Source organism: Larus michahellis, chromosome 4 (genome assembly GCF_964199755.1).
Source record: "Larus michahellis chromosome 4, bLarMic1.1, whole genome shotgun sequence".
Classification (NCBI taxonomy): Eukaryota; Metazoa; Chordata; class Aves; order Charadriiformes; family Laridae; genus Larus; species Larus michahellis.
Window position 1 is genome coordinate 46280805 of NC_133899.1, and position 16201 is coordinate 46297005.

Sequence of the window (16201 nt, forward strand, 5' to 3'; positions counted from 1 at the left end):
TAGTTCAGGGACTTGGTGGTATTTTGCAGTCTTGGAGCCTTACTTCAGGGAAGGGTTTGACCTGCTTTGATTAAAGGGAAGAAGGTTATTTGGACTGCTTGCCTACTTGCTACAAAAGATAAAAGAACCATAAGGTTAGAGTATAAGCTTAGTTTCTCTAATCAAAACTTAACACATCTCTACCTTCTGGGGTAGCAGACATGGGCCACAGCAGGTGCTTCCCCTTAAAGGGAAGACAGTTCTGTGAGACAAGTTCAACAGTTTCTGGAAACCATTTGTTTAGAATATGTAACTGTCTGTCCCACTTCTAACCCTTCTGTAAATGGAGCAGAAGGCTACTACCTAAAACAACGTCTGGAAATGAACAGCCTTTCTGTTGGCCCCCCGTGCTGGGCTCAACGTTACCTTGTGTGATGTAAGTGTGGAGGAAGGCAGCGCTGGGGAGGACAGCTGGAGACCCCCAGCCGCTCTTTCCAGAAAGCTGAGTCAGCTCCATCACAGTGTATTTCTTCCATGCCCCTCTTCAATGGGCTCTGATGTGGGAACCTGCTGGCCCTGCCTTGAGGGAGCTACATCCTTCTGGCTTGGGTATGGAAGGAGATCTTGCTGAAATAAGGGGCGAAATCTCCACTCCCACTTCAGGAGTTTAAAGTAGTGGAGTAGAGGAATTAAACTATGGAAGGCAGACATGATTTCTTCTCTGGAGAGTCTGAAGCCAAGCCAGTGACAGAAGCAGCCTCGCTCTGCTACGCAAACTCCTGAAGATGCTGAGCAGATTTACTATCCTGCTAGGAGGTAAATTAACTGTTGATAATAGGACACTGTTTTCTCCCTGTGGCTTATTTTCTCTCTGCCTTTTCCTTTTAGTGTTTTCCACAGCAGCTCCTGGCAAACACATGAGTTGTGGACTAGAGCAAAGATCAGAGTGAAAACAGACCTTGGATAGTCTGAGCACCTCATAACAAACAACTTCCCAGGAACTCAGCTCAGCAGCCCTTCTGTGTTTTGTCAGCAACAGCAAAACTTAGGTGACATTTCAGGGTCAGTGAGCCAAGAGAGATGTCTCATACAGCCCGGTTTGCATCTTCGTTAAGACAAATATTTTATTAAGACTGTAGTTTAAATGTGAGACTGCCTCAAACTGCAAATTCAGCAGTTCTTGGCAATACCAAGTTTGAGAGGAATTTTTTAGGGGCCACAGCTGTTGCATGTTCAAGGGGCCTTACTAGTTTGATCAGCAGATTGGGTGCTGCGGTGAAGCATGTTGGGACATAAGGCAAGGGGGAATTCTTGTTACTGCCATTTTGTCTTTTTTTCTTTTTTTATCTTTTTCTTCTGGGATGCAGCATCTACGTGCTTTCTGCAGCTGCGTCAGTCGTCTTCATCCATCTTCCTAGATGGGAACTTGCTTGGTGACTTTCTAATCCTATCCCCTGAGCTAACTACATGTTGCGCCCTCTGCCAAGCCAGGAAAGCTTGCAAGCAGCTTATTTTAGACTGTTGCTTTATCTTTGCTCAGAAAAGCTTCTTTGTATGAGGAGCTGGAGCATACTGTAAACTTTCAAAATGGGGAGCCAGTGTCTGTCCACACAATCCTCTCTGCCAACTTGCTTCAGGTGGTGGTTTGGCATTTTCCTTGTCTCCCAAATACCAGAACATTCTCTAATGAAGCACAGAATTGCAATATCTCTTCACCCCTGTTGGTTGATTAAGTATTTCACTTCATCCTATCTTGAAATACACTGGTGTAAGAACTGCTGCTTGCAGTTCATGTCCTCTGGAAGCATCTGGCTTGCATTCCTTCTTCCTTGTTTCTTCAAAGTCTGTTTTAGATCTCCGCACAACAAGTAGTTTCCAGCCTTTGCCACTTCTAGTTCACTGAATGGCACAAGTTTCAGCTTGTTATCAAACCTGCAGACTTACAGGCTTCTCAGCATAGTTACTTTATTGTGGATATAATGGTGCTGTCATCCTTATTTGGGAGCTGGGGTCATTTACATGCAAACACCTCACAGTCTAGTATAAAACATGGTGACACCTGGAAGCTAAAACAGGGCATGCTGTGTTTTGTTTGGTTTTTTCTTCTTTTTTCCCCCTTTCCCCCCTCCTTCAAACTGAGATGGGAAGACTGTATGTCTCTTGCCTTCTCAGTTCAATGTCTGGATTCAGCTGAGCCCTCACAGGGACATATCACTCTACTAATCCTTGCCCTAGATAAGACTCTGTGGTGAGCAAGGCAGAGACCATGTCTGATATTTCATAATGCCTGATGCTCTCTTGGTGGTAAGATATGTTGGCTTGAGGGACTGGGGTGTTCTGGCATAGAGTAGTGGCCAAGCCAAAATGCCCAAGCTTGGCTTTGGAAGGGGAAAAGCGTTTCACTCAAGGGAACCCACATGCAAAGTGAATGCTGCTAGGTTTTTTTTTTTTTTGCATTTGTGTGTTGAAGCCATAATGTTATAACAGAGCCTGACAAGCTGAAGATTTCCTTCCTGGGAAGGTTCCAGCTGCCAGATATCTAATCCTTTGGCAGCTGGCTCCCAGCCTGGTCCCATAGGGTCAGGGATTTCTCTATTCAAAAATATCTTTAAAATCATGTGCTAGATGTGTTTGTCCTTCCGTGGTTCTTCACAGAAGCAGTGCACTTACCTTTTGCTTCTGACAACAAGGTTCTAGCAGCAGGGTGTCTCTTCCTCAGGCCACTTTAAAGGGCCCTCCTATACAACATTGTGTACTACTAAAATACTGTGTGAAGGACTGCCAAGCAGAACCTGGGGCTCCTGTGCAGTTGGCCGAGGCACTCTTCCTGCAGTCATGCTAATCCTGTTTACTTTGGGAGGAGTACTATGGGGGACATGGGTGGGAACAGCAAAAGAATGGTTGTTTTTACTCTGGAAGTATGGAGAATGGTGGCAGCCTCTTCTTATTTGTCTAAACTAATAAGCCTTTGTGTGTTTATTCTTTCAGATCCTGGGTGCTGTGATCTTAGGTTTTGGAATATGGATTCTGGCCGACAAAACCAGTTTCATTGCGGTTCTACGTAAGATTATATTTCTTCATCTTCTTTCTCCTTCTGAATCAACTCTAGTCTGGGGCTGTGCTTGACCATGGTGTAGTCTAGGGTTGGCAATAGAATCATAGAATGGTTTGGGTTGGAAGGGACCTTAAAGATCCTCTAGTTCCAACCCCCCTGCCATGGGCAGGGACACCTCCCACTAGACCAGGCTGCTCAAAGCCCCATCCAGCCTGACCTTGAACACTTCCAGGGATGGGGCATCCACAATCTCCCTGGGCAACCCGTTCCACTGCCTCACCACCCTCGTAGCGAAAAATTTCTTCCTAATATCTAATCTAAATCTACCTTCTTTCAGTTTAAAACCATTACCCCTCATACTGTCGCTCCACTCCCTGATCAAGAGTCCCTCCCCATCCTTCCTGTAGGCCCCCGTTAGGTACTGGAAGGCTTTTATGGAATACTTTTATACACAGTCTGTGACCTGAGCAGTAACATGGTGTACAGCAAGATGGAACTCTATCAGGAACCGGGTGAAAGGGAGCAATCCTGGAGACACAGCATTCCAGCTGGTCTTGTGGATTGCAACACCAGGGTCAGAATTGCCAACAATTCCAATATTTTTATCTTAAATGTAGGGACTAGTGTGTAATTCTATTTTTACTGCATGCTTTGTGTTTCCACAACAGCTTCCCTATTAACCATTGTGTCTGAAGGCCCCCAGTGCCTTAATGTAGTTTTGCTATGCAAGTCCCCTATGCTCCCACTGCTTTCTGTAGTGATTTACTTCAGTTTGACTGTTTTAAATGCCAAAGAAAGAAAATACCTGGTTTTATTGAAGCTTCATATACGTTGGAAGTAGCCAGTATGTTTCTTCCTGAGCAGTAGAGGATATAGATCTGAGGGGGGATGGAAGGTGTAGGTGTGTGAAGTATTTAGTGCTCTAACTTCTACAGCATACTCAAGTATATACACTTCATGACACTTAGCCTGGCCATCAGAGGTGTTTTGTGTCACTGCACGTGTGAGGAGCTAGCCTCCTTCCCCTTTAAGGCAGCCAAGAGCGTCGACTTGAGTCTTAACAGAGGGTCTGCTTTCTGCAACAACTAAAAAACTAAGCTGGCTTAGCAGAGCCTGCGCGTTGCAGGGCTCTAAGTGGACTCTCACCAAATGAGTAGCTCAGCTCCATCTTTCACAAGCCCTGCTTCCTTTGTGCTTTTTCCTAGAGGGGGCTTCAAACAACTTTTCTGCTTGACGGGTCTGGTTCCCCATTGCCACTACCTCCAGAATTGCTGACTCTGTCACCAGTGTCAGATGCTGCAGGAGGGTTGCCTGCACGCTGCTTGCAGACCCAGGGAATGAACAGTAATGGCATTCATAGCGCTGTTCCCAACTACATTGATCCTGCAAAAGGCTTGATCTCCCGAGTCCTGCTGAACACTCTGGCCTGGCTTTGGAAGGTGCTGGGTGGAGGCAACACCCCCGCTAATGCCATATACACAGATGCCACCGCTAGCTCTGTTTGTTGTGCTGTGGCGTCTGGCTGGCTACTGTAGTACTAGAAGGGCAGGAAACACAACAAGAGGTGTTGGTTAGTTAAGTGGGGGCATGAGCAAAAACACACTTCTAATATAGGCAGCCAAAAAGGAGCTTATCAGAGCCTGGCTATTTGCCATATGCCTCACGGTCTGAGGTGTGTTTGGTACCAGTGGGCCCGCAGCCGTTCCCCCCGGCTGATGAGTGTTACTGCCACTTTTCACGATATAAAGTCCCTGAGCTTGGCTCTGCTTCTTCCCATTTTACACAGAATCTCTGCTAACAGAGCATTTAAGGATTTAGCTTCCTTCCTGGAGATTTCCAGCATCAGCTCCTTCCCCCTGCCCCCTCCCTTCCTTTCCCATGCCTTGCCCTCTCTTTCCCTCTGCTTTAGTAACCCAGGCATCGGGGAGGGAGCCCAGTGCAGCAGGGCACTCCAGCCGCTGCCAAAGGAGCCTGTTGTGCTTGCTTGGCCCCCTGCCCAGTGCAGGGGAAAACATGGAGTGACAGCAAACAGAGCAGGAGTCGTCCTGCCAGCAGAGCCTTCTCCTGCAAGACAAGATGTATTGCAGATGAGAAGTGCAAGCACAGCTCCTGTCCCCCTGCCACTGTCACTTCTCCAAAGGGCTTTTGAGTTGGAAATACGTTTTTCTTTCTTCTAATAAGAAGTTAAGTAAGGAATTGCTTTCTAGCACTGTGGAGGTGCTGCAGCCTGGGCACTTGGACGCTTGCATGATTTTGGGGGAGGGAATAGTGTAGTCTTTGGAAGGCCACTCCTGTAAGGCTGCTACTTCAGTGAATGCTTTGCAGTATCAGCACCTAACCTGCACAGCAAGAGTCCCAGGACTGGTGAGGAAGGAGGAGCAGCATCCTGGTTTCTGTGGTGTATGTCTGGCCTGGGAATGAATCAAGGCTGAAGTGACCTGTGTGGCAAACAGCTCTGGTTCATTTTTGGACAACTGATCTTTTTCCTCTGTTCAGCATGTTCTAGGGAAAAAGTCTGGAAGGTGGTGACTTGCACCAGGTATCTGAAATGGAGGGAGGTATGTGTTAGTGGGGAGAGTGTTAGTCTGGATTCGGTTACTGTCCTTTAGGCTATTTCAGGAGGAGCTCAGAGGAGGTTTGCCTCCAGGGGCTTCTGTCCAGGAAACTAAATGCTCAGCTCTAGGAACATTATTTTCATTAATCTCTGGACATCCAGAATTCCCCTACAGTGCATGGCTTGCAGGTCACCTCATGATAAATGAGGTTTCTGGTTATTATTTCTAGACGGAATCTCTTCAACTTTCATGCTGTAATGCTGTTCCATCCAATCCTATTCTGCAAGAAATAGTCCTGTGACCAACCCATATGTAAGACATTGTTTCTTCTGTTGCTCATGGTACTAAATATTGAAGGGAGAGGACTGACAGCACCAGTATGTCTGAAATAAACTTGGTTGAAAAACCTGTTGAGGGTTGAAGAACACAGTCATTCCAAACACAATAGCAGGGGATAGCTAGGAGGTTATGTAAAAGTAGCTAATTTGGGCATGATACCTGTTTTGATCCTGGATTAACATCTATTTGCAGGGGGTCATGCACAGGTGCTGCAACAGCCTGCAGTGAGTGCCTGGCCACAAGCCATTCAACACTGACTTGTCAAGTAACCTGTCACATTGTCTATGCTCAACACTAGCTGTAGCTCTTGCATCATGTTACGCTCCATGGAGTTTGCGTGTCCCACTGCTGACTGCGAGTGGATAAGTAAAAACAGAGTGCCTGGAACAAGGAATAGTGTGTTAAAGTGAAAAGCCAAACCAAAGAGGGTTTTTAGGACTTGGAAAAAAAGCTTCCCTGAAGATAGCGAAGAGAATTGAAACAAATAGGCAGTAGTTGTGGAGCAGAACGTGCTTTATCGTACTCTCACTCGGAGTGCATTCATGAGGGAGTTAAAAATCCAGTAAGCAGCTAGCTAACTTTCTTTCTTCAAACAAGGTTCATTTTTTTTTTTTTTGGAGTGACCGTGAGTCTTCTAGGCTCTGAGATAATGGAGACCTGCGAGTTGGCTTTGGAAGTCTTCTTTATGAGAAGGCATCCAGAAGCAGCCTTCTGTCCCCATGTTCAACATGCCTCTGTGCAGTCCCTTTGTAGAATACAATAGACTATTATAAGCAGATATGGAGACAAATCTCTAAATGGTGATGGCAGATGTCACTTTTGTCAGCAGCTAATTTTGTTTCCTCTCCTGGCCCCCACAGAGATGTCATCTCCCTCCCTGAAGACTGGTGCATACATCCTTATTGGTGTTGGGGCTCTCACTATGCTGATGGGATTCCTGGGCTGTCTTGGAGCAGTCAATGAAATCCGATGTCTCTTGGGTCTGGTGAGAGAATTCACACTATGTTTTACATCCACCCTTTAATACCTCTCCTGCAAAATATCTGTTGGATTGTAGCTGGAGCTCTGGTCTTCTGGGGACAGTACTTCTGCTACATCAACTTAGGTCCAGTTCTTAATTTGCATACGTTAAATTCTCCAGCAGTCAGCAGGCTGCAGCAGTGTTTCTCAGACATTACTGATGATGAGCTAATAGCTCTGCGCAATGAGAGGGGATGTCACTGACACTCCCTGCAAACAGTGGGTTGAGGACTGCTTGCTGAGGAGACGTGTCCCAAGTGACCCTGTACATCATCCCCCTCACCCCATCTTCCCAGTTAGCATTGTGCTGTCAATGGTGCAAGGACAAGTATCAAGGGCAGTGAGGGAGAAGAAGAGGAGTGACAGTGTCCTGCTGTGCTGTGAAGTTCAGCTTCTGTGGGAAGTGCAAGAGTTGTGAGAGACTCCACTAGCAACATCCTGAATGCCAGGACCTCTCTTCAAATGGTTCATCTTTAGGAAATTTTCTGGCTGTGATGGATGAGGTGACACTAGCTTCTTGCACCTCAGCCTGCTACTTGACTCTTGCTTATACAGAGCACGTATGTGTGGGAAACCAAGTGTGGCCACATTGTATATGTTGGCATCAGGAACATCTCCTAATGGAATGGTAGTAGCTGCCGCTGTTTAACCTTGGATGTCAAGCTTTTCTTAAAAGCAGTTTGCTGGCGAATCTTAAATTTAGATCCCCAAACAAATTAAATAGCGCTTTTTTAAAAAAAGCGTAATTTACTTTAAATATAATTAAAAAAAAAAGTTTGTAAAATTGACTTTTGTTGCCATAGAGGCTTGGGGTATGCACAGTCCAACTGACTGAGGTCAGAGTGGACTGGGAATGCAGCTGGAGGTGGGAGAGGGAGTCCCAGTTGGAATTGACATGCAGAGGGTGCTTGTAAACTCTCTCCCTGAAGTCTTCCCGTTGACCTGATGGGAGAAGTGCTGAAGTGCACTGGTCTGATGTAGATGCTTGTACTTAAACCTCTTACTGGGGACACCATTGCTGATAGCAGAGCTTGTCTGCAGGCAAAGGTGTTGGTTCAATGTCGTAACTTCTCCTGTATATGAAATCTTACTAAAACTTGTGCTATTATGTTACAGACCTTTCTAAAGGCTGATAGTGGTCATCTGTTCTCTTTTGTTTCCAGTACTTCGCCTGCCTGATGGTAATCCTCATAACTCAGGTTGCTGCTGGACTGGTCATCTACTTCCAGAAAGAACGTGTAAGTGTTTCTTACTCTGTGTGTTTTCCTTGGTCTTGGTGCGGGGAAACGGGAGACACCTGGAAAGTCTTTCTTCCAAACTGGGCTATACTGTTAGCAGGCATAACTGCATTCTCCATTTCTCTACCCCAGCTCAGCAGCTTTGTATCTGCTCAGCTGCTTCTGTGTCTGCCAGCTTCAGTAGTGCTACTTTCTCAAGGATTATGAAGCTCTGCTTGGTGTATAGGCTTTATTTTTGGGTACTGGGAACAGTAAAAAGAAATTCCTGAAAGGCTTTTGATCACACCTCCTCTTGATCCTGCTGCAGACTACTTATTTGGGCATGTAGTAGTACCATGTTGCCATCACTAGTGCCTTGAGGCGTTCCCAGCCTGAGTGATTGCTTTTCTGACTGGCCTTTCTCATTGTGTCATCTTGTTCTGTCCATTCAGCCCTTCTGCATCTGTGTGTAAAACTCTCCTTGGAAGAGCTGTCCTCTTTCCCCAAGAGCAAACCCGAGTATCTGACAGTTCCTGTACTACAGTCTGAGCTTAAAGCCAAGTGGTTTAACATTTTGAAGTGGACATCTTTGTCAGGAATGCAGTTTCACAGTGTATGCTTCTAGAGCTCCAATAGGCTTGGGAATAACTCTTGAGTTACTTAAGTGCATTGCAACAGCCCATCCTGGCTATAGGTTCCCTGGCCGGGGCAGTGCCTGGTTAGCTTCCAGCTGTTTGACAGCTAGACTGGGAGCCACACTCATGCAGTGGGAGCAGGTTATAGCTGTGGGGTCCCTGCTGGATTCTGTCCTGGTATACAGGTTCCTGGTCCCAGTTGTGGGTAACCCTGTCCTTTGCCACATAACCAAGCATCTATACCTCTGCACAGCTGTGCTTGCTTCTCCTAAGCCAGCCTTCCTGCTAGGTGGCTATAGAAAGCAGGTGGTTGAAGAAATTATGGATGGGGCCTGGTGGTGAAGTCTGGGAGCAGGGGGACAGTGCTTGTGCCCGGCGTAGCTGATAGGAGCTTTGTACAAGTGGCTGTGGTGACTTTGAGCAGCTGTTGGCTGGGTTCCTTGACAAATGGGTGAATGTAGCTTGCTCTCTGGTCTGGCTGGGGCTGAAGGAGAAACTGAAAGGTTGGCTAGCAGCTGGGTAAAGTTGCAGCTTAGAACAAGCTGCTGATTCACAATGTAACAGCTCTGACTAATGCAGAGGAAGGAGGTGTGGGGATGGGCATTCCCCTGTGATGGGGAAATGTGGCTTTTTTGGACCATGAAATTCCATACCTCTGTTGGTATTTCTCCTCCAGCTGTCACTCTACTGTAGAAAACTCTAGCCTTTGAGCTGTAGCTCTTCGTTTGAACCTCAATCAGACCAGGGAGAGAATAAAAGTGCTGAGGATTATTCTGCACAGCCCTTGGAGCTGGTGTGGCTGAGATCACCACTTGAATGGATCCAGCAGAACGGTAGGGGAAGCTGGGCTTTGAACAATTGCTCCTGTTCAGTCCTTAGTGAACAAAACTTATGGAAAATCTCCTCTAGAGCCCTTCTATTTCAGGGACCCTCCGAAGTACCTGCCTAGAGCACTAAGAAAAACTGTTTCAGGATGCTGTTGGCTGGAACCTCCCACACACTGGTTTGTGGCTGCGCTTCAGTGACGCTATGCGTGTCGCTCTGCTTCACTTGATGTACGTCATCCCGGGACAGCTCAGAGCACAGCGAAGCAAACTGAAAACTGCTGGAGATCCAGTCCCTAGATGTCTATTGTGTTCTTTGTATTTATTTCTTTCTGACTTCAGGAACTCGGTTAGATATAAAACAAGGAATAACAAGAGTGGAGGAAAGGATCTTGGATCTAGAATGTAGCGTGGTGATGCTCGCTCCTCCATTTCTTGTAACTGAAGTATTTATTTCTGCACTGCAGGAGGGTAGACTCCTCTCTACCTGCCCTTTTCTTGATTAATGGCTACTGAACAGATGCACTTCGTGGGTTTTTTGTTGGAATATCCGTTCCTTTTCAGTGTCAGAATCCTTCCTCACCCCTGACATGTGGAAGTATGCTGAAATAGAGTTAGTGTAACTGTAAAAGGCTGAGTCTCTGACAGGAAGGCTGTTGCTTTGCCTTCCCCATGGGCATTGCTAGAGGAATGCCCCTTCAGACTGGAATTGCCCAGTACTACTGGAAGGAAGTTGATGCAACACCCGTTTCCCTACATGTGGTGGTGACTGAAACTGTGTGGTGGGATGGGTTTTTTTAGGGACAACAAAATGTCACATATGTTGCAAACGGCATTTTTCTTTGTGAGATGAATGTTGCTACTTACCTACACCTAGTGGATCACAAGCCCCTCAACATGCGAGAGCCTGGGCAAGGTCTCTCTTGGCCTAATTCACTCTGCAGCTTGGCTCTAAATGCCTTGAGCAAAGGAGAGCAGTGGTCTTTCGGGAATTGCCCTACTTGCTAGCTATTGTTTGCAGCAAACAGGCCGGTGTGACTGCGTGCAGCAACTTGCCTGGGGCTGTGGACTATGCATTAGTTTCAGAATCTGAAGTGACTGGGGGGGTGAGAGTCCCCTCCTGGGTTTTTCTGAGCCTCTTTTCAGCTGCTAAGGAATGCTGGGGGAAGGATCTAGCTTGAGTCTCAGACAGAGGGACAGGATAGATGACCAGCAGTGTCTGACGGTGGAAGAAGCCTGCATGATTCATTCTGTGATCAAGACTGAAATCAAAAGACCTATGCTCTTTCTTCTGGTATTCGCTTTTCCCCAGCTCCCTCTTCAGTAAGCCTGTGTGAAGGGGAGACTGACAGCCCCGCTGCTTTATGGCAGTGGTCTGTGGTGGTGGTGCCAAGGCTTTGACTGCCCCTGCTGTGGGGTGGCGGGGTTGACCCTTCTGACATGGGGCTAGCTAGAGCTGGGGAGCGGCGGGAGCCCAGAAAGCAAGGGTAGCCATTTCTTGGAGCAATCATGCCCCACACAGCACCGAGGCCTGACAGACCTTAAGTGGGTGAAGATGGCAAGGATGTTGAAAGCCTGCCTACGTGTTCAGTATGCCTTTTTAGCTTGTTGCTCTTTCAGTTTTCCTCTGCCAAGTGCGGAAGGGTGATCAGCTGCAGGTGCCTGTGTTTCCTCTTTGGGCTGCTCTGCTGGTTAGACCTGTGAACAAGCTGCCTCAGTGTGTGTGCCTTCCAGAGCTGTGCTATTGTTTGTGTAACACTCCCCCTTTCTCCAATAACTTTCTGAAACACCTAAGAACACCTGAGTTTTTATTTAACTGAAATGTTACAGTTTTTTGAAACCAGAGCTGTTTGTAAGACTTCTTGCCTGTTCTTGTGTAAGAGTAGAGGAAGAGCAGAGATAGAGCTTCCCTGTGCAGCTGTGATTGGGGACATCTAGTTCAGGCCCTGTCTCTGCTTGCAGTGGGGTCCTGGGATGGAGAACAGAGGCACTACCTGGGATTCTTGCAGAAGTGACACTAGGTTCCACCTGGCCTAATAGCTAAGGGGCTAGATGGGCCCAGGGTAGGACAACAAACTCAGCTCTCCTTGACTCCCTCTGCATGTGGAGCAGCAGTGTGCGGGAGGGGTGAGGGTGGGAACTCAGGGGTTTAGTAACTGATAAGGCTTATGGCAGCAGCCAAGGCCAATCTCATTAGTGAGAACCAGGTCAGGTTGCCTTGATTTGAAGGGAAGGAAAGGGGGAAGTGAAGTAATTAAAAGGGGAAGAGCTACACATGATGAGAAGAAAGATCACACAGCTCCCATCTGTCTGGCCTGACATAGCTGATCCCAGTGAACTGAGCTGCAGTTTTCCTAGGAAGAAGAGTTGCTCATGTAGACAAACTTCTCTCTAACAGTAAGCACTGCTTCTCTTCGTGGGTGTTCTGGATTTGCCATGATCACTTGCAATGCTTGACAGTAGAATGAAAAGGGGGGGGGGAAAAAAAACAAAAAAACACAAAAAACCAAAAAACCCCCACATTTCCACTGATCTGAACTTTGCTGTAGCACCACAGACAAAAGTAATGCGTGGGATGGGAGCATCCTAGTGCTCAGGCTGATGTAACTCTGTCCCATCCCTCCAGAAGTCTAATGCCACTTCTCTCCAACCTCTTGGGATCTGGGTCTGTCAGCAGTACCAGCTGTCCTCACATACAAGCCTCACGAAGAGCTCAGAAAGGCTTCAGAAGGAGGTGGGAGGAAGAAGGTGAAGGAGTCTGCTGGGTGGTATCTTGCACATCTCATCAAAATGAAAGGTCTAAATATCTCTGGATAAGGAATGAGTGTGAAGGGATGATTTGATACACCTGAGCTTTGTGATAAGACTGTTAATGAGGAGTTTAGATAGTTGTAGTACTTCCTGTCTTAATATAGAAGGAGCAGTTTTAGGAGTCTGGGGAGAGGCAGATCAATGCCTTGTGAAAAAGGGAAGTTTCCACCAGCTGTATGTCAGAAAAACCCAGCTGCGCACAGGAGCAGAGTGACTCATACCTTCCCTTAGCAGTAGGGGTGAACTGCAGTGACTGAGATTCTGGATCAGAATCTGCGCTGCACTTGCAGTGCAAGGTTAGAAATACGTCACCTGTGAGTACTTAAGGCTATGTTGTTCTTTAGCTTGCATTTATCTTTCACTCTATCTCGCGTGGGGCAGGCAGCAGTTTTCGGCCTGTGTCTTACCAAGATAACCGTACTTAGTTCTGTGTCCTTATTGCTCATCATGTTTGTAGCCCTTCTCTGTACCTGGGCAGGGACTTGCTGGAAAGTACCAGTGCTTTAGCTGTTGCATTGCATAGCAAAGCTGCTGTCCTGCCTTCCCTTCAAGACTGAGGCTGTATATATCGCTTCATCTGTACTTGTTACTTTTTGCAGTTAGCTTTTTCTGAGTGACCAAAGCTGCATATAACGCTTCTGAAGAGAAATTGTTTGTGCTTTGAGCAATTGTTTTACTATTTCCCAGTCTCTCCTGGAAGGGTTTTCCTGATGCATACTAAGACTGTTTCTGTTCTCTGACTCTGGACCACTGGAGCCTATAGGGTTGGTTGGTTGTTTTGTGGCCACCAAACATCCCATTTTTCTGTGGTACATTTCCAGTTGTCCTCCATATGTTATAAAACTTATTTGCCCAGGACTTCACAACTTTGCTTTCTTGTGAGTTGAAGTTTGCTTTCTGTTGTGGTCTTAAAGGGATGCATGATGGCTTAGGCCTGATGTCTGAACTTCTTTGTGCATCAAGTGTACTTCTCATCAACACTGTAACAAGCATAATGCTGTACTCAATAAGCAAAGGAATTTATTCTAAGCCTCACCTTCTGAGGAACCTGAGTAGCAGTCTCCTGTCTGCTAAAGCAACTTGAGAAGAAACTGATTGGTGGAGGAAATGAGGACCTAGAATTAACTCATTTTTCTCTAGAATTAACTTCCCTCTTACATAGCAGCAGGCCATGCAATATTGAAAGCTAGGCTTGATTTGTAGTGTTAACTTCTGTCTGGAAAAAAGTTTTCTGAGCAAGAAATGAGACCTGGTCATCATAGTGGGATTTTTATCTTGGCAAACCCATTCTGCATTTCATCCTGTTGATCATATTTATTGCCTCTGCAAAAGCATAGGCAAGACTGCAGAGTAAGGTATTTCAAGGTCAGTTTGGGGGATTTGTCACTACTTGGTTGCTTTTTCTCTTTAAACATTACTTTATGTGCCAATTAAACAGTCATTTTCCAATTATTTTAATACTCGTTCTGTCTGTCTCTTTGCTGCAACATAAAAATACCTGTATTGTGGGAGCGTGATAGCCTGAGCTCCTATTGCTGTTTCCTTCAGATCCTTTGTAAAGGGGCTAACTAGAAGCTACTACCTATTCTGCTTTTTTTGCAGTGCTTGTAATCTCTAGCTGCAGTGTTTGTCTTTGCTCTAACCCCATTCACTGGAGCTAGAGTAAAGCAAACTCTTTTCACACCCATAATGATGACGAGACCGTGTTGTTTTTCCACTGGGGGGGAAGGTGATAGGGAGGGGTGTTATGTACCCTAAGCCCCAAAGAAAAGACTACAAGGAATTGACTAACACTCCTGCCTTTTTTTCCTTGCCAGCTGAAAGAAGAGTTGTCCAGCATAGTTGAAAGTCTGATTGAAAATTATGATCCTTTGAATGATGATAAGAGGAACTTACAAGATACCTGGGACTACGTGCAAAGACAGGTGTGTCATGGGGGGGGGCAGCTGTTTTTCAGTGCAGTAAATAGCCTTAAAACTAATCTGAGGACAGGGAAACAGGTATTGGAAGAGGCAATACTAAAGCACATTGATCTGGCTGATCTACAAAGCTGCCTGTGAGGTTTGGTGTCTGCAAAGCTCTCTTGCTTGCAATTACTAGGTAAGACCCTGAACCATTCCTGAATGCTGGCTGTTAGGACTAGCTAATGCTGGCTGCATAGCCTAATGTATCTGGCCTATCAAATGGCACCACAATAATTCTTTTTGTATTCAGGGCCTCCAGCATACTGACCTGTGTGAAAGCCACAGTGCATACTATTTTGTAGCAAGTAAAGTCCCTAGCGTATTGCTAGCTGAGTCAGCATCACTGCCTGCCTTACTACTTAGTGCATGTTTCTTGCTTATTGTGATGGCTCTTCTACAAGTGTCAGCGTTCTTGGGAGCCATCCAACCGCCTATGGTTTCTGTTTTAGCATTAGGGTCAGCGCTTGAGCAACTAGGTCAGTGTTCAGGCACTCTGGAGTCATGTTTACTGCCAAACCACAAGCCTGAGACATGGCTGACTGTTGTGGTTAAATACATGCCCAGCATGGGACTGATGTGTAGCAAGTACAAGTAATAGCATTTTTCTTCTGTTTCCTCTTCGGTCTGCAAAACACTGACCTGCGTTGTTTCTCCTCCTTGCAAGGAGAATGATTTACTTCTGTTTTATCACTGTAGTTGTATTTCCTTGCTAGTAAACTCAAGAGAAGGCTGAGTCTGCTGTGGATAGAGGATCCTGCTTGAGCCCTTCTTTTATGTAGGAACAAAAGAAGAAGGTTTTGTAGAGGTGGGGAAGTTGAGTGTTAGGAGTCTTAATTACTCTCATATGTTAGAGTTAGCATTTGAAAGGGGGTGGCTGTTCTGTAGAACAGCCTTGGAGTTGAAGTCCAAACCTCTGTGAGGCAGAGGTACTTCCTTCTGGAGGCTGGATCTTCAACACTTGTTTGGAAACCAACTGCTGGTCCTGGTGTGGGTGTTCAGTTGTTCGTACCTCTGCTCTCATGTCTGTTGCATCAGACTGAAGCATTACTTTTCCTTTCTGAGCAGAGGGGGATTTTCCCTAAACTTCCACTTCAAGTTTGATAGCCTTTCTGTTCTGTACCACCGTGCAAGCACTGGGATCCTTGCTTAAGATCTTACTCTTTGCTGGACTTGCCGATATGCTTTCCCCTCCAGCAGTGGCAGTTTTATCACGTGGCCGTAGAGGAATGTAAATGTTTCTTTGGATGGAAAATTTTTCTCACCCCTTCTTCCAGCCAGTCCCAACTGCAGCCAGGCGAGTGCAAACTCGTCGGGACTCGCAGAGGCTCGGTGGCATGTTGACGCCATCGTGTGGTGGCTGCTGGCGTCCCCTGGGGGCCACAGCTAAGATCAGTGGTACCTCGCCATTGGGAACCAGAAGATGAAAAGTTCCTGCTTCATGTCCACTCAAAAAAACGTGTGCTACTCAAAGAAAAATAAAGTCTTAACATTTGAACCTATGGAAATGGCATCACTAGTGGAAGACTAGGTAGTAATTCTTTTGAGATGTCTTTGAATATCCATGATGTCCTGTCAGCACATTAATCTCTTGCCTGCCTTGCATCTCCCTCACCAAATCAATCTGATGATGATGAACTGGAGGGACTGAAAAAAAAGTATCTCTCAAATATGTCACACAAGACAACTGCCCTCCTCCAGCTGACCCACCAGCAACATCTGTTTTGCACTTTTACTTCAGTTTAGCATTGTCACCTGGAGATAAGATGAGGTTTGCTAGTATTTAGTCTGCAAAAACTAATAAA

General features: G+C 46.2%; 1 protein-coding gene across 1 annotated transcript in view; it reads left to right on the forward strand.

The window, feature by feature from the left end:
• CD82 (CD82 molecule) overlaps window positions 1-16201 on the forward strand; it is a 43031-nt gene that overhangs the window by 23181 nt on the left and 3649 nt on the right. The window contains exons 3-6 of the mRNA XM_074584327.1: window positions 2968-3040; window positions 6789-6913; window positions 8112-8186; window positions 14253-14360. Of these exons, the coding sequence (XP_074440428.1) occupies window positions 2968-3040; window positions 6789-6913; window positions 8112-8186; window positions 14253-14360 (381 nt within the window). The remainder of the gene's footprint in view (window positions 1-2967; window positions 3041-6788; window positions 6914-8111; window positions 8187-14252; window positions 14361-16201) is intronic.